Raw genomic sequence first — 17528 nt, forward strand, 5'->3', positions numbered from 1 at the left:
CTGGATCCTCTCCTGCATCCAACCCACCTGGAGGGACAATCCCCTGGTGCTGGTTTTTGTGGGACAAGGCCATGGCCAGGCAGTGGGGAAGGACACAGGAGGGCCTGGAGGTGATGGGGACAGCAGCTGACAGGCACTGTGCTTCAGATGCCATCCATCCTGGAAGGGAAACCTGGCAAAAAGTTGGCAAAGACGTGCAGGTGTTTGGCACAGGCAGAGAGAGATTTCCCTCTTCTGAGTGACATCCCCTGGCCTGACAGGGGGACATCCCTGTGACATCCCTGAGCTCTGAGTTGCCCCCAGCAAGGTGGTGTTGAGGGGCTGGGGTGGCTGGGGAGGTGCCTCAGCGCTGGCCAAGCCCAGCAGACCACCAGCAGCACCTCTGCCTCCCCCTTGTCCATGCCCTTGTCCTGTGCCACCGTGCCTGGCAGTGACAGGAGGCCAGCCTGGCCCTGGGTCTCAGAGCTAGGCCAGGAGCTGGTTCACCTGCCTCCATCCTGCTCCAAGCCAGGCATTTGGAGTTGGTTTGACCCACAAAATTGTCGTTTTCCCTGGCACCAGGCCAGCCTCAGCAGGGAGGAGCGAGCCGGGCCTCCCGCCGTGCATTGACTCCGTTTCCCTGTATTTCCCCATGCAGATGGCTGCGCAGTCAGGCCAAAAGTTTTCTATTTCATCCCCAAGTTTTTGTAAGTCAAGCCCAGCCCTGTCAGAGGTAAAGCAGCCTCCACCCTATGAGGATGCAGTGAAGCAGGTAACTGCATGGTTTGTGTTTTCTACAGGGCTGGGGCTGCCCATGATGTCTTTTTGCAGTCAGTGGCACTCAGCTGCTGGAGCTGCAGCTCGTTTTGGGGTCTCTGGGCAGGACAGGCCTGTTTCCAGGAGCAATGGGCTTTTTTGAAGGGTTAGCTGCTGACTAGGTGCCACAAAGGAGTCAGACACCCCGCTGGGCTGGATAGTGTCCCCTGTGCACCCAGGGGTCCTGACACCCCCCGAGTCCCCTGGGGTGCCAGTGTGCTCTCTTTGGGTGCTCAGTGCCATGTCAGAGACAGACCCTTGAGCATTCCCAGGTCTCAAGCTCATCCTGCTCCCCCGTCTGCCCCCTGAGCCGTACCTGGAGCGCTGCTCCTGCAGGGAGGACTGGCCATCACCTGGGAGCACCTTCCTTCCCATCAGAGCTGGGAGCAGCCTCGCTGCTGGGACTGCTGGTGCCTTTGGGAGAGTGGAGTGATGCTGTTGGCAGGGTGAAAATGGGTCTGTGCCAGCGTGCAGGAGATCTTCCAGGTTCTGGTCAGGGAGAGGAAGGAGGCTGGGCAGTGCAGGGAGCAGGGAGGGCAGGCTGACATGTGCCAGTGTGAGGTGCTGGGGCCAAAATTTTGTGTCCTGAGGGCCCCGGGACAGGGCAGGCTGTGGTGGCCACAGAGCAGAGGGTTGGCAGCAGGGAAGGTTGCTTTTCTCCCTGGACCATCCGTGATTGTGCCACATCCCTGCAGTGCCCTGAACACCACTGCCAGCCCCGTGTTGGTGTGGCCTCTCTTCTGTGTGGGGAGAAGCCATTTGTGGGGTCTGGAGCCATCCTTTTTGGGGTCTAGAACCATCTACCTGGCTTGTGGCAGGAGGGCTGTCCTGCTAATGGCCTCTCCTCTCCTCTTGTCGTTTGCTGCAGCAGATGACACGAAGTCAGCAGATGGACGAGCTCCTGGACGTGCTGATTGAGAGTGGAGGTATGCTCTGCTTCCCTCTTCCCCTCTGGGCTTCCCCTCCAGCCAGCATCGCTCTGTGGGGCTCAGTGCACCCCAGCAGCGCTGCCTGAGTTGAGTACAGCTTTCCCCTGCCCTCTGTCTGCCAGCACCCTGAGATTGAGCCCAAAAGCACATTGGAGCCTGCTCCTGCCTGTGCCAGCCTGCTGGGGCGGTCTGGGCTGGGCTGTGTCCTGTGCAGAGAGAGGGGACAGCAGGGCAGGAGCCCCGTGCACAGCCCTGCCAGCCCCCAGTGTCCCCTCCATTCCCAGTGCCACCTTTCCAGAGCACTTCTGCTGCCCTCCCTGTGCAAAGGGCTGCCTGTGCCCTTCCCGGCCCCTTGGGGACAGCTGCCAGGGCTTTGTGCCCTGGGGACTGTGTCCAAACCCGGGGATCAAGGTCAGGAAGCAGGAATGTGCAAAGCTTCCCCCAGGGAGGGTGGGCAGGCGGTGCCAGTGGGATTGAATGGGGAGCAGGTGATGCCAGGAGCTCAGCTGGAGGGCTGTGCTGGTGGGCACCACCAGGGCACCTCAAATCCCTCTCATTTGTCGGCAGAAATCCCAGCCAACGCCAAGGAAGACCGGTCCTGCCTGCAGAAGGTCCCTCAGATCATGGTGTCTCCAGGGAGCTCGGGCTCCGTGCCCAAGGGCTCTGCCCCGTTCGAGCCGGGCTCCTCGGCCCCGCTGCCCTTCGAGCACTGCCCGGGCAGCAGCGACGCCCACCTGGAGGTGCTGCTCAATGCCCACAGCCCCCTGGGCAGGGTGGGCGAGATGGCCCTGCTGAAGATGGGGGGCGAGGAGCCCCACTTCGAAGGGATGATGGAGGGGTTCTCCGGCAAAGCCGCCGATGAACTGCTCAACTCCCAGGAGATTTTACAGACTCCCCTGTCGCCCATGGACACCCAGCTGTCCCCTTCCCCTGCCGAAGGCTCCGCTTTACAAATGAGTTTCACCGAGTCTCCGTGGGAAACGATGGAGTGGCTGGACCTCACCCCCCCCAGCTCGGCCAGCGGCTTCAGCTCGCTCACCCCCGCGGGCCCCAGCATCTTCAACATCGATTTCCTGGATGTTGCCGACCTCAACCTGAACACCAGCATGGACCTGCACCTGCAGCAGTGGTGAAGGGACTGCTGGGGCAGGGCGCTGTGAGCCTGCAGCAGGCAGCACAGTGCTCCTGTCCTGCCACAGAACGTGCAGGGCTAACGTGCCTTATCCAGGGCAAACTGGAGTCATTTTCCCAGCATATAAACTTGTTTGAATTTCCAGTCACTGAAAACTGACAGCACAACTCTGGTACTTCGTTTTTCCTCCGTTGACACAACCCCACAGAAGACACCGGTGCCTGAAGCAACACTTCCTTTGATTGACAAGAACTTCCATTTTCTTCCTCTAATCTTCCATCCCCCCCTCCCAGTTTTAGCAGTCACTCTTGTGAGAACTGGAGCAGCTCATGACAAGACTGTGTGGTGAGGTGACCTCACCTGGGTGGCAACAGGAAATCATGGAGAGGGAAGCCCACTCTCCTCTCCTCTCCTCTCCTCTCCTCTCCTCTCCTCTCCTCTCCTCTCCTCTCCTCTCCTCTCCTCTCCTCTCCTCTCCTCTCCTCTCCTCTCCTCTCCTCTCCTCTCCTCTCCTCTCCTCTCCTCTCCTCTCCTCTCCTCTCCTCTCCTCTCCTCTCCTCTCCTCTCCTCTCCTCTCCTCTCCTCTCCTCTCCTCTCCTCTCCTCTCCTCTCCTCTCCTCTCCTCTCCTCTCCTCTCCTCTCCTCTCCTCTCCTCTCCTCTCCTCTCCTCTCCTCTCCTCTCCTCTCCAGGCAGACCTGTTGGGCTCATCTTGGCCGTGCCCATGCCAGGGTGAAGAGCAGGGGGCTGTGCCCAGCCAGGTGCCAAGCACCCTTCTGTGCCCAGCCAGGCCATTGCTTCCCTCCTGCCCAAAGCTGCAGTGCCCATCCCTGCAGGGATCTGCTCCAGGTGGATGAGAGATGGAGATCACCGAGCTCAGGTGGCACCTTGGCATGTGCTGAGGGCTGAAAGCCCAGGAGCTGTCCTGGCTGCGCTCTGAACCGAACCAGGCTGCAGCCTGTGACCTTGGAGCAGAGAGCTCTGGACCTTGGAGGCAGATGTTCAGGATGCAGTGAGGGAATGGCGGGGATGTGGCATCCCAGTGGAGCGGCCGTGTCCCCGGTGCGCACAGAGAGATGAGTGATGTGTTTTGGCCGAGCTAGGAGCAGGTGCTGTGAAAGGAGCAGCTTTGGAGGGGTTGTTCTCTGCACAGCCAGGTCAGGGTGATCTCCAGCCCTTGCATGACCCGGGAGCAGGGGGAGCCGGGCAGGGACACTCAGTGACCGCTCATGGGCAGAGCCGAGCGAGCCCTGCCGCGGCCCAGGCTTTGTGCCAGTGCCTGCTCCTGCCATCCTCCCCTCCATCCTCCTGCCCGTCCCTCCTCCATCCCCAGCAGTCTTCCCCTCCTCCCGGAGTTTATCCAGCGTCACTGCTCCCTCAGCCCCGAGCAAGGCTCCGGAGAACAGCTGTGAATCACCGAGCCTGGAGGAGCCCGTTCTCCCGAAGCCGGCAGAGAAGGAAGCTCTACCGCAGTGATGCTCCCGTTTGGAATCACCAGCATTTCTCCTAGGAGTCTCTGTGCAATATTCTTCCTCAGGCTCTAGCAAGAAGGAGCCTTTGCTTCACTTCTTGGCTTCCACCAAAGAACTTGCTGCAGACTTTGCGATGGACGCGTCTGTTCATTGCAACTCTGGTTTTGCCAAAGTAAATATTGTTGCTGACAAAGATTGTTAAACTATTTACAGACTGAGTGTATTTAATATTTGTGTTACTGGAAGGACAGCACACGGAGATGAAGCTGCTGGGAGGAGGTCCAGCCTGGCCGTGGCTCCCGTGGCGCTTCCCCAGGGATGCAGGAGCTGTGGGAGGCAGCTCTGCAGCCCGGGCAGTGTCCCCAGTCCCTGGTGTTGTTGCATGCTGTATAAAGCACGTGGCAGTAGCTTCCAAGTCACTATTTAAAGCACCATTTTTTCTATTGTACAAATGTCACAGGGCACTGCTAGGATAGACAATCACAGGTTGCATTTTTTTAAAAGAATTTCTTTTTCTAAGTGAGAGATTTTTTTGAAGCCAGTCCGTGGAGAATATTCAGAGCACTTGACCCAGAGTAGTGTTAGCTGCTCCACTGCGGCCTTGTACAGAGTTTTCAGGTAACTTTCTCCTCTCAGCAAATGTATTTCCTTATTTAAAGGGATGCTGTCAGCTTCAAACCTGTAAGCAAGCACATTTCCTTACCTATGTTACCAGCAACACCTTCATTATTAAAACCCTTGTCTTGCCACTCTGTCTGCTCATGGTTTGCTGTTTGACTTCACCACTGGGACAGCCACAGCTCTCCCAGCTGCCACCCCCTGCTACCAGCTCCACGCCCTGGGACAGCTACAGTCCTCCAAGGCCAGATGAATTTCAATCATGGCAGCAGTTTCTCCTGGAAATTTTCTAAACACACCAGCCCGAGTTTCCTGTCTTTTTCTTCTGTTGGCTCTGGATTTGCTCTGTTTTCCTGCAGACCCCACTCCTTGTGTCCCCCTAAGGGCAGAGCTGACTCCCTGCCCTCGGTACTTTTGTCAGCACTGGGCTGGTGGCTGCAGGGTGCTGGGTACAGGCAGAGCTCTGCCACAGCCAAACCTCCCACTGCCCACGGGCACAGCAGGATGGGACCCTGGGGGACCTTGGATCCTTCTCCAGAGCAGCCCCGAGTGTCTGTTTCCAGATTTGTCACATCTTTCCTTTGATTAGAAAAGGTTCCCTGTGTGCAAGGAGGGACTGATGTTGGGCTAAAGGTGAAACGGTCCTGAGACATGGCTCCAGTGCATCTGGAAAGATGTAGATGAAGAAAGAACCAGTTCCTATGGACATATTTCAGCGTCTAACCCACACCCTGCAGCCAGGCTGTGATAAACAGCCTGGGCTGAGCCAGGTCGTGGTTACTCAGAGAATGAGGAGACCAGCCTCAGCCTAGGAGTATTTCAGGAGCAAGCATGGAGTGGAGCAGTCCCCTGCCCAGTCTGCCTGCTGAGGAGAGCCTGCCTGTGCTGCTGGGGAGGCTGAGTCTCCCTGCTGTGAACGGCACAGAGCAGAGGGTGGTGCAGGGAGCCTCAGCTCTGAAGGACAACACCTCTCAGGTGCCAAGGTATTGTAAATGTAGGTGAACTTAGGGGAAAGAAATTATGATGTCTGACTCTAGTTCAGAAGGTTGAATGATTTTTTTATTATACCTATGTTAAAATACATTAATATACTATATAAAGGAAGATACTAAAACTATATATTACTTTCTTTAGCTCTATATCTAACTCACTCACAACTCGTGATCCTCTCTGAGTTTCCAGCCCCAGGTGGGTTGGATTGGCCACCAGGCTCAAACATTCCTCACCAGAATCCAACCAAGCACTCACCCCAGGGAAACAATTCTCCAAACACATTCCACGTGGGAAAACAGGGAGCAGAAATAGAAATTGTTTTCTCTTTCATTTCTCTCTGTGCACCTTTATGAAAAATCCTGAGAGGGAGAAATGTGCTGCCACACCAAGGTTTGGAGCAGAGCAGGTGGGGAGGCTGAGTCCCGACCAGCTCTTCTGCCCAGCTGAGCAGGAGTTGCTGCTTGGCCACACCACGTTCTCCTGATGGGAGGCATGGGATTTATGCCAAGACAAAGGCTTTCTGGCAGATGTCCCCCGGAACAGCCCACAGACGGCCCTGATGTTCCCTTTCCGACAGAAAGTGCCGTGTGTCTCCAGGAGAGGGAGTTTGTGCCTCTTCTCGTCCTCCAGGCACTTGCACAGCTGTAAACATAAAGGCGAAATACAGCTTTTCCTTTTCTTGTTCCTCAGAGCAGTCACTCCATCTTTCCCTGGGCCCCTTACCACGCTCAAAGCCATGGCCACATGTAATTTGTGTCAGGAAACGAAGGAAAATGGAGTTGTTTTAAAAAGCAGCACCTAAGTGTTAACAGAATCATGGAATCACTGAGGTTGGAAAAGCTCTCCCAGCCCAGTGAGCCCACCCTGATCCCCACCCTGTCCCAGCCCAGAGCTCTGAGTGCCACCTCCAGGAATTCCCTGGGCACCTCCAGGATGGGCATCCAACCCTCCCTGGGCAGTTCCAATCCCTGAGCTCCCTTTCCATGGGGAAATTCCTGCTGGTTCCACCCTGAGCCTGCCCTGGCCCAGCCTGAGGCTGTTCCCTCTCCTCCTGTCCCTGTTCCCTGGGATGAGATCCCAAATCCCCCCGGCTGTCCCCTCCCGTCAGGGAATTCCAGAGAGGGAAAAGATCTCTCGGGATCCTCCTTTTCTCCAGGCCGAGCCCCTTCCCCAGCTCCATTCCCTTCCCTGGACACGCTCCAGCCCCTCCAGGTCCTTCCTGTCCTGAGTGTCCCAGAGCTGTCCCCAGCCCTGGAGGTGCCCCAGCAGTGCCAGCACAGGGGGAACCCCCAGTAACACAGGCCTGAGCCCTTCATTTATACTCACCTGGCCCCCAAAGGAGAGACAGGGCTGGGATGAAGGCCAGGGGAAGTCATGCCAGAGTATTCAGGGAAATACTCACCTCGACGTGCTCCTGACAGAACAGTAATGATGCACATCTGCATTCCTCCTGCTTGGGTCCAGGGAGGAGCAGGTTTGAGCTCATCCAAACCTCAAAGCTGCTCTTGGAGCTCCCCAGACACATAATAACCACAACAGAGCAGGGATTTTCTGGATGCTGTATGATGCTTGCTGAAGATCTAAGAAGCACCTCGGCCATGCAGGGTGCAAGGCATCGGGGTGAGGTGCCAGCCTGGGCCACCAAGCACAGCCAGTGCCCAGTGGCTCCAGGTCTTCTGGGAGGCTGGTCCAAATATTGGCTCCTGAGCCTTGGCACTGGGCATGGACACCAGGGCAGCCTCAGTGAGCAGAGCCAAGCCGTGCTCACCTGGCTGTGCACCCAAAGAAAATTCCCAGCCTGGAGAAAGCCACCACACATCGCTCAAACAAGGAGTGCTGGAATTGTCCAAGGGCTGCCAGGAGCAGAAGCAGGAATGGATCCTGTTGCAGACACCAGCAGCATCTGGGACGAGGGTGGATTTTTCTGTGCTGCCTCAGCAGTGACACAGTGACAGCAGGATCCTCAGTGAGGGCAGTGAAGTGGTTGCAGGTAGGAGAGAGTCCAGAGGGAGAATGGAGCATGAGTTCAGTAAGGTGCAGTTGAGAGAGACAGAAATATCCATAAATATCCATAAATACATTCCCTCCCAGGGAAGGAAGGACTGTCCCTGGTGTGTGCTCAAATTTTGTCTTCTTCCTTCGCCAGATGAGGGATCTTGGATGCTGACTGAAGAGTGAGGGTAGCAGGTGACCCACAAATCTCCAAAGTATTGCGCTGGCAACAAAAAGCTCCAGAAAAAGGCTTGGTGTGGTGGGAACAGGGAATTTAGGTGACAAGACTTGAGCTCCGTGAACCTTTCACACTGTGCATCTCCACACAGCAAGACCTTCAGCTCCATTTGTCTGCCCTGCCTTCCCTTCTCTGGGCACAACTGTCACCCTTCAAGTGGTGGGACCCTGCAAGAGCTGGTGTCAGGCGATTCACCCATTCCCAGCTATTCCTGATCCTGAGGTCAGGGTGCTCTGCTCTCCCCTCTCTGGATACTCCTGGACTGTCCCATCCAGCCCAGTGCAGCAGGACAGGCACTGGTGGCCAGGCCCTCTCCCCCAGCACTCTTCCTTCCCATTGCTGGGCTCCAGCTCTGCCCACTTGGCTGGGCAGATTCCAAGCCCTCCACAGCTTGCAGGCAGAAGAGATCTCCCAGCAGCAGGGCTTACCCAGGACTCAGAGAGCATCTGGGCTCTGCAGACCTTGCAACCATCAGAGCTGGGAGCTCCAGCTGCCCCTTCCCTGCAGAGTGGGCACAGCCACCTGCCCTCCTCACAGGGACAAGGTGTCCTGAGCCACCAGATCTCTCCGTGCTGCCAACAGTGCTCCCCTGAGAGGTGCCCAAATGCACCAGCAGTCTTCCAGAGAGAGAAAATACATCCAGAGCTCCTTTCACCTCTTTCACTTGGCACAAGCAGATCTGAAGGTTGCTTTCTTCCAGGCCTGGAAGGGAGGTATTCCACAGCTCTTAGTGAACCTTTCCGTTCATGTCTGACCTTACAAAATGAAAATAACAAGGTCACAGTCGCATCTTAGTTTTATTACAACTGACCTGCAGGCAAAAGGATAGAACTATTACATAAACACTCTGATCCATGTATAATAGCTTAAATAGAGGAGGAAGTCAAACCAGGATACCGGATAAAATATTCGGAAGCTCTTTGAAGCAGTTATGTTCCTGAGCTTCGTTTTACAGACAATAAGGCAACATCCCTGCACATCAGCTTTTTGATATTTTTATACATTTTTTCTATGGTACAAGAAAAAAATAATAACCAGAATTCACAATGTACAGTTCTTACACTATTTTCACAGCTTCTGAACACTATACACCTTTTTTTTCTTTTTTTTTTTTATAGATACATTGCAATAAACGGTGCACCCTTAATAATTTATAATAATCTATGTTGAATAGGCTAAACCTGTCCTGTACAGCCACCCAGGCAGCAGCACCTCCCTCCTGTCGCTCAAAGCTTTGCATTTCCATTCCTGAGCTGGGCCAGCACCAGAGCACAGACCCAGCCATCCCCACAGGGCAGAGCAAGGCAGGCCCTGATTTGGGAGGCTCCATTCAGTGCTGGCCCTCTGAAAGGTTTTTGGGTTCCCTTTTGTGGGGAGGAGCGAGTCACACGTCCACACCCAAGGGAGAGGCAGAGCCCCAGGTGTGGCTGCCCCTCCTGGCTCTGGGGCTCTCCAGCCCCACAACCAGCACCCCTGGGACCTGGAGCTCCTGCAGCCCCATGCCAGGGCTGAAGGCTGCAGGGAGCAATCCCAGCTCCACGGCATTTGGCTGAGAAAGGCTCTGGGGTGGGGACACAACTGCTTTACACAGGCATGGTCTGACTGATCTTTATGCAGCAAGGAGCAGGTACTGCAGAAACCTCTGCTCTGCCTGAGGAGCAGCCCAAAAGGAACACAACCCAGGAAGGGCAGTGCCAGCAGTGCCAAGGGATCCCACGGTGCCAGCAGCAGCACCAGGACGTGTCCCCTCCAGGGCAGACAGCCACCAGCTGCGTTCCAGGTCTCCTCCCAGCTGGGATGTGCTGCTTGGTCTTCGCTCAGCGCTCTGCCTCGGGCTGCTGTGCACATGGTGGCGTTGCTTGGACGTGGGGAGCCCTTCCTTGGGATCCTGCCAGCACCGCTGTTTTCATTCCCTCTGTGTCCAGGCTTGCTGCCGAGCTCTGATGGGAGGCTGCTCTAACACTGAGGAAGTCCTACCAAGCACCTAAATCAGCTCAGAATGGAAGGCAGAGACCCTGCGGCCTCCATTTTATCCCTGCTACTAAACACCTGCAAACTGCAATATTTTGGGAAAAAAAAAACATTGGGAAAAATTAATCTTTGAAAACTATGTCAATTAAACAAAGAGAGAAATCTGATGTGCTGTTTCATTTAGGAATGGAGCAGAAGCTTGCCTGGCCTTGCTAGGCCAGCTGAGAGGAGTTGGATCTTTCATCTCCACCTCATCTCCTTCTGCACAGACTCAGAGAGGTTTGCTCAGGGTGCAGAACCAGGAGCTGGGAGGTCACAGAGGAGGTTCAGTCCCCAGGTGGTGGCGAATTGTCTCCAGCAGCTCAGCAGGGTGGGCACAGCCCCGTGGCAGCCAGGGCCACCCCTCCATCCATCCTGCCTGCAGCAGCGAGAAGGAAGAGCTCAGCTTTGGAGTGGGACTGGGAGCTTTGGACAGGGGGCTGGGAGGGCTGGGCCGTGCCACAGGCGCAAGCAGCAGGGCTGGGGACAGCAGGAACACAGAAACACCCGCCAGGACTCACAGCCAGCAGCTGGTGGCCCATTCAGGCAGCTGCAGCCTCTGTGGATGGCACTGGGTGAAGGCAAAGCAAAGCCAGTGGGTGCTGAGCACTGTGCACTATAAACCAATCAACAAGCAGGTTAAATTCAATCAAGTAGTTTAATAATTCTTCAGGTCAAAGGTCTTATCTTACCAGGTAACAATTTACAGGACACCTAGTTAAGAGTGAAGAGTGGCTGGCTTGGTAAAAGGAGGAAGAATACATTATGTCCCATCTCAATAGTTTAATGTTAGCCTCTTTCAACGCAACATATTTTTGGTAAAGACATATTCACTATATTTAACATGATCTCTCTTTAACAGGAAGTTCAGCTGAGCACACTGTCCCCAGAAAAGTACACTGCGACTGTAAAGCAACAGAATTTCATAGCAGTAAATCTATTGCACTTTGTGAAGAATAAAATTCTCCTTTGCCTTTCCAGCTCCAGAAGGCAAAGCATCTCGTTGGTTAAGCAAGTTCTTCTCCCTCCAGGCAAAGTCTCTTAATGTTCAGACAGACAACGCCTAACTTTTGTTTGTTTGTTTTTTATTATTACTTGAAACAACAATCGGAAGAGTTTGAGAGAAAAATCTTTCCAGTAGCTGCTGAGGAGTCTCAAAGTTTTGAGTCTAGAAATGAATTTTAGGTGCTATCCAATCACAGTCAACAAATATATGTACTTATTTCCACATTTCATGAATATGTCCACAAAAGAGCAAGATGAGGTCTCTCTGTGACCAACACTAACACTGTGTGATCAGGTATTACAGGGATGCACTTTATATGTGACAACAGTATACAGACAGGATGGAAATAACACCAATATTATTGCACATGGTGTCTGGGCGAGCATTAAAAACACTGCAATATGTGATGAAAATTCTTTACAGCTTGTTTTCTCTCAGCCCTTTTTCTAGAGTTTGATGTAGCAGCAGTATCAATCCACGTACATTGGAGAGCTGGGAGTTGCTGGCATTTGATCCAGGATTTTACAAACATAGCATGCAACATCCACTGTGCGTTCCTCATACATCAGGATGAAGGGATGTTTCTGGAAGCAGATAAAAAACACCAGAGTTATGGTCACCCTCCTGGCACGTGCCCCTCAGATAAAAACGGAGCAGGGGAATTTGTCTGGTGCAAGAACAGCCTTTGTGGTGGCTGCAGGACACCAGGACACAGCCTGGACCATGGCTTTTCCCCACTGGGAACCCATGTCTCTAAGGTGGGAGGTTACTGAGGCAGTAACCTCAGTACAGGACCCCAGAGCGCCTGGAGCTGCCAGGCAGGAGGCAGCGAGGGTGCAGGGTCAGCAGCTCCTCTGCAGCACTGACATTTCCTGAAAGCCTTTCAGGAGAGGTTTCATCAGCAGCATGGTCACAGTGGGGAGAGTGACAGGAGTGTCTTGCAGAGGTCAAACCCAAGCTCAGCTCTCCTGAGCCCTGACCCTCTGCTCCCAACAGGCAGCACTGGCCAGACCCAGGTCAGAACAGCTGGGACATAACATCATGGAGGTTCTGGGCCAGGACATCAGGCAAATCCCTTTCACATCAATGGATGGGAAAACCCAGAGCTGATTGTGGAACTACAGCCTCTAAGAGGTGCCCTCCGGGTGCCCAGAGATCATTCAAGTTGCCACATGTGACTGATCCAAGGCAAAAGCATTGCTGCTCTCCCTCCTTCAGCACACCCACCACAGACAGGCCCTGCTGCTGCCCAGCTCTGCTCCAGATCTCACTTCTGCCTGAGCCCAGCCCCACGTGAGCTGTGTGTTGGAGGCATTGAAAGATGCAGCACTGAGAACTCACCAGAAGCTCTTTGTACTTTGGCCTTTTGGACTCGTCCTTTGTAAGGCTAAAGAAAGCAGAGAGATAATTAGGAGAACGTGGGATCAGGGAAAATGTTACAGACATCAAATACAAGCTTTTACAGGACATGATGCTGTCACAGTGGGACACACCACCTTTGGCTTTCTGGAAAACCCATCCTTGCACTGTGAGTGAGGAGTAACCTCCATCCCTCCACCCAAGCTGTGCAGGCAAGGGCTGGGGCTATGTCTGACACAAACTTCCTGCCATGGAAACTTCCCTCCTTACCCTGTCTCCTCTCCCTAGCACAGCCTCTCAGAGGTTTTCTCCTAATTCCTCTCCTGAAGAGCAGTTTCCAGGGTCTGCCCTTCAGTCTCATCCCCATTGTGGATGTTCTCAGTTCAGTCAGAGAGAAAATGAGAAACATTTCTGCCAGGCTAAGCCTGGGAAAAATCCTTCTCTTTTTCTCTCTGACTGAACAGAGAATATCCACACCCCATAACCTCCAAACCACTAAAATGTGAGAAATCCTCCCTCTTATGCTGGTGCTGGAATGTGAAAAAAAGCCAGGAAGTGCTGGACACTTGACCCTTGCCAAACACCAGCCAACAAAACGAGCCAACCCCAGAGCTTTCAGCAGCACACACTTACCACAAGTTGACGAAGTTGATGAAACTTGGGGAAAACTCCCTTTCCTCTGAGTTACTCAGCTGTGGTGGGTCTCCTTTCACTACTTGTGTCAGCTGGTCAAACACACTGTTCCACTTGGGGTAGGGGAATCGCCCCGTGGCCAGCTCGTACTGCAGGGAGACAGCAACAGCAGCAGGCAGGCTTACACCAGGGAAGCTCAGTCAGGGAAAAAAATGTCTGCAACAACCTTGGATGGACCCCCCCAGAAGGAAGACTGAGATGAGATTTTTCATCCTATTCTCTGTATGATTCTAAGCAGAGGGAAAGTTTTACCCAGCAGTAAATTCTGCTGCCTGTGGGAGGGGCATGGTCAGATTTACCCTGACCAGGCCATGCATCTGTGCTGGCCTTGTCTGGTCCTCCACTGACTACAAATCAAACCAGTGTAGAAGAGTAAAATCCTCCTGTCCCTCCCCAGGCATCCTAACAACCACTAGAGAAAATGGACAATGAGAATAACACAATCACATGATATCTCAAGTTGGAGAAGACCAATAAGGATCCCTGACTGCAACTCCAGGATACTGAAAATTAGTTTTTTTAAACATCAGTGGTGAGAACAGAAGCTACTGGTTCATACTTAATTGCTTCTGCTTTCTCGTCTGCTTCACAACCTGGAGAAAACAAGAGCTTCTTGCTGTATCAATGTGTGCAGCTAGCACTGCTGTGGTTAAACCAGTGAGGAATCACAATCCCAGAATCCAGGATTAACCAAAGTCTCTGTGCAGCCAAAGCACAGCAGCTGCCAGAGGCTTATTCACACAGGCTGGGTGCTTTGCTCTGCAGCACCACACTCAGCACCCTCACCTCAGATTCTGAACACAAAATTCATTTACAACCCAACAGCTCAGCCCTGCTCACCTCCTGCTCTCTGCAAACACAGCTGCAGGAGCTCGGGAGAACCATTTACATGGAAAGCACCCAGGAAATGCTCTTGGTTTTGGCCAGGACAGAGTTAATATTTTTTGCCATGAGGGGGTGGGGTCTGGAGCTGGGTGGACTTGTCCAGGTTGTTATCCAATACCCCTCAAATCATCACCAGGGGCAGAAGTAAGGGATTCTCCCTTCCAGGAAGAAGGGTGTGGCCTCGGTGAAAAAAAGTGCCTCAGGCCAGGTAAAACTATCTGCTGTTGTTCACTGCTGCCCAGGTGCCCTTGGTGAACATTTTGAATGTAAATCACCCTCTTTTTTTTTTGTACACTTTTGTGTATTAATATTGTTTCTGCTACTATTGATTTTTCATTACCATTTCCAACAAATTGTTTTTATCTCAACCTATGAGCTCTACCTGATCACCCCTCCTCTCTCACCAGGAGGAGGATGCCTAGAAATGAATTTTTTGTGCCCACCTGAAGCAGAGCAGAGCAGGGAGCTGGGCTGTGCTGCCCACAGAAGGGCACAGCCCCTCACTCACCAGTGTGATGCCCAGGCTCCAGACGTCGGAGCGCACGTCGTAGCCCTGCCGCGAGGCGCTGGGGTCTATCCTCTCGGGCTGCAAGGGCGAGAAGGAGCAGTCAAACTCTCTGTGCCATGCAGGAAGCATCTGCAAAGCTGGAGAGAACCCTGAGCCTGGCACAGCTCCCAGCAAAACCTGTGGCCAGGCCAGCCAGCCAACCCCAGCAGAGAAACATCCCAAGGAATCGCTTCCAACGCTGATTTTATGGAGGTGAAGTGTAAAACGTGATCAGAAATGGCAATTTTTCACAGTTCAATGCTTTGGGTTTTTTTTCCTTTTGTACAAACATCTTGAATAATTGTGGCTGTCTTATTTACTTAGTTTTGTCCAACTTTGGGATGTCTTTAACACAAAGTGTCACTTTCTCTGTTTTCACAGCCAAGTTGTTCCCCCAAGGGATCATAAGAACTGGAATCAACATCTCATCCACCACCCTGGGGAGTGAGGCTTAGCAGCACCTACCAGAACTCTTCTCCATAACCAGCTACTAAGAAACTATTAAAAACAATGTGCTTTAAGAAAACTTCCTCTAACAAGGTTTTAGTCATCCCTTGAAGGCAACTATGATGTTACAAGGCTTTAAGACATGCAAAACGTCTTTCAGAGAAAGCAATATTGAGCCAGACATGGGTGGTTCACACCTAAGAGCAGGTTATCCAGAGAGCTGAACCAGTAAAAAGCATCTTTATGCCTTGCATATCACCTTTATGAGAAACCTCAGTCTGCCTTCTTTAGTTAAAAATATAATAATTAACATGGTGGCACAGTTAAAGGGAAAGCAGGATGGTCCAAAATAAATCCAATCTAAATAGAGAGCGGGAAGAATGCTGAGAATTTTCCATGTAGATCACACAGGAGCAATTAACACCAATGAAGGAAGAGTCACCATGTGACACTCTGGGGACCTGGAGTGAGGGCTGCAGACAAAGCCTGGCCCAGGCCAGGTGTCCTTTTGATGCCAAGAGCAAGCAGGAAAGGAATGGCTGAGGTGGGACCCATCTCTGGATGTGCTGATGGGTGAAGGGACAGGGGATGGATGTATCAGAGAAGGCTACAGGCTGCCATGAGGCTTCTCCAGCTCAGTGTCCACCTGATTACCAGCATCTTGACTGAAAAATGAGCAGTGGGCATCACAGATCCTCCCTCTCTTCCAAACCCCAGCTATACAAACAGCATACATGGCCTGATCTCTGCCTGAACCACAAGACATCCAGCTGGCCCTGACAGCAATGCCAGCAGCAACTGTCCACCTTCACCAGGGAGAAGTGAGAAGCCCCAGTTTGCAGCCAGAGGCTCCAAGCTGACCTGGGAAAAGAACCTGAGTGAGCAAGGATGGAGGTGACAGCATCACACTCCCCTCCTGTGGAGGTCTGGAAGGAGCAGGGCAGGACACCCATCCTCACAATGGCTGGGTCTGCCTCTCCACCCCTGCCCAAACTGAGCCCTTCCAGTCCCACCTTCCTCTCTGACACAGGCACTGGCTTCACTGGGGCATTCAGAAGGCAAAAAGCAGAAATGACACAAAGGCCACCAGCTCCAGTGTGGCACACTGAGCCACTCTCAGCAGCATCCCCACAGCCAGAGGCAAGGCAGGGACCTCAGGGAGGACACAGGGCTGGCCAGGAGCACCCACTGCTGGGTGGAGGCTGTGGAACCTCACCCAGAGCAAACCTCCAGCGCTGGCACCAACACAGGGCACGGTGAGGAGGGCTCAGAACAGCCCGGGCTGCTCCAGGGCCAGTGACTGCCTGGGAACTCAGTCCTGCCTTTCTTTCCTCCAGAGAACACGAGGTACCAACACTTTGAGGCCTTTGCTTTCTGTAACAATTGCAGGAGAAGTGAAAGCCAAAAGCAAAACAACCTCTCACTGCCACAGCTCCAAGGCTGACAGCTCCAACAATTCTGGTCCAAGCACACAGCACTTGCTTGGCAGCTGGACATGGCTCCTGCTGCCTCCTGAGAGCACTCACAGCCAGACTGGCTGACACCCAGTGTCATTGTCACCAACTGGCTCCTTCAGAGCCGAGTGCCATGGGCTTGGTGAGCCTTGCAAAACCAAACACTATCATCAGGGAGAAGCATCCAGCAGCCCTAAGGAGAGCCTTCCTGGCTGAACAGAGCTACTACTCTTGGCCTATTTTACACTAAAAAAATACTGTTTTCCTTTTGAGAGGAGTGTGGCAGCCTGACTCCTTCCCAGGTATATCCAGTTTGATCACAGCATCCCTTCAGACATCAGCCTCTGCTGGCCTGGAGGAGTATCTGGCAGATGTGCCCACACACTGGGGACATCTCCCCATTTCCCAGGCTCCCTGGTACGTGGAAATGCTCATGTACTTGGAAAGGAGTCACTGAGGCTGCAGAGCAGCAGGGAAGAGGCCAAGCATCTCCCACATCACTTGCCAGCTGCTGGCTGCCCCACAAACCCTGTGCCCTGCCAAGGCTCTGCAAAACACAAACTGAACTGCAACACTTTTGCTCATTTAAAAGTCAACCCAGGTCTGGAGCTGCTGATGGAGCTGCACAAATCAGAGTGCACAAAGACAGACAGACAGAAGAAAGGAAAACCAAAGGGCTATGGAAGCACTCACCTACCCACATCCCAGGGGAAATGGAGCACTGCAGCTATTTACAGATATCCCAGGAACTGTCATGGCATAACTACACCAGCCTGAGCAGAACTGACCACCCACCCATGGCTCAAAGGAAGATCAGAGTCAGGGCAGACAGGTTTTGCCTTGGACACCACAGTCAGAGATAACCCATCAGAGAGCCATGGCCTGGGCCAGGTGGGAACCATGCCTTGGAAGAGAGATATTTGCCTTTTTTCTACTTGGTAGTAGATCAAAAGAGTTCAG

At 53.2% G+C, this 17528-nt stretch overlaps 2 protein-coding genes across 4 annotated transcripts in view; one reads left to right on the top strand and one right to left on the bottom strand.

Moving 5' to 3' along the window:
• MYOCD (myocardin) overlaps nucleotides 1-3303 on the top strand; it is a 90258-nt gene extending 86955 nt beyond the window's left edge. The window contains exons 11-12 of the mRNA XM_072937066.1: nucleotides 1664-1721; nucleotides 2292-3303. Of these exons, the coding sequence (XP_072793167.1) occupies nucleotides 1664-1721; nucleotides 2292-2857 (624 nt within the window). The 3' untranslated portion in view covers nucleotides 2858-3303. The remainder of the gene's footprint in view (nucleotides 1-1663; nucleotides 1722-2291) is intronic.
• Nucleotides 3304-10816: 7513 nt separating this feature from the next.
• The window catches only part of MAP2K4 (mitogen-activated protein kinase kinase 4), a 61282-nt gene continuing 54570 nt past the window's right edge, over nucleotides 10817-17528 (bottom strand). For all 3 annotated transcript variants that reach the window (XM_072936880.1, XM_030287163.4, XM_030287162.4), the window contains 4 exons: nucleotides 14629-14706; nucleotides 13176-13324; nucleotides 12525-12570; nucleotides 10817-11767 (listed from right to left, as the gene is read on the bottom strand). In XM_072936880.1, coding sequence (XP_072792981.1) covers nucleotides 11654-11767; nucleotides 12525-12570; nucleotides 13176-13324; nucleotides 14629-14706 — 387 coding nt within the window. In that variant the 3' untranslated portion in view covers nucleotides 10817-11653. The remainder of the gene's footprint in view (nucleotides 11768-12524; nucleotides 12571-13175; nucleotides 13325-14628; nucleotides 14707-17528) is intronic.

The sequence above is a fragment of the Taeniopygia guttata genome, chromosome 18 (assembly GCF_048771995.1).
Source record: "Taeniopygia guttata chromosome 18, bTaeGut7.mat, whole genome shotgun sequence".
Taxonomy (NCBI): domain Eukaryota; kingdom Metazoa; phylum Chordata; class Aves; order Passeriformes; family Estrildidae; genus Taeniopygia; species Taeniopygia guttata.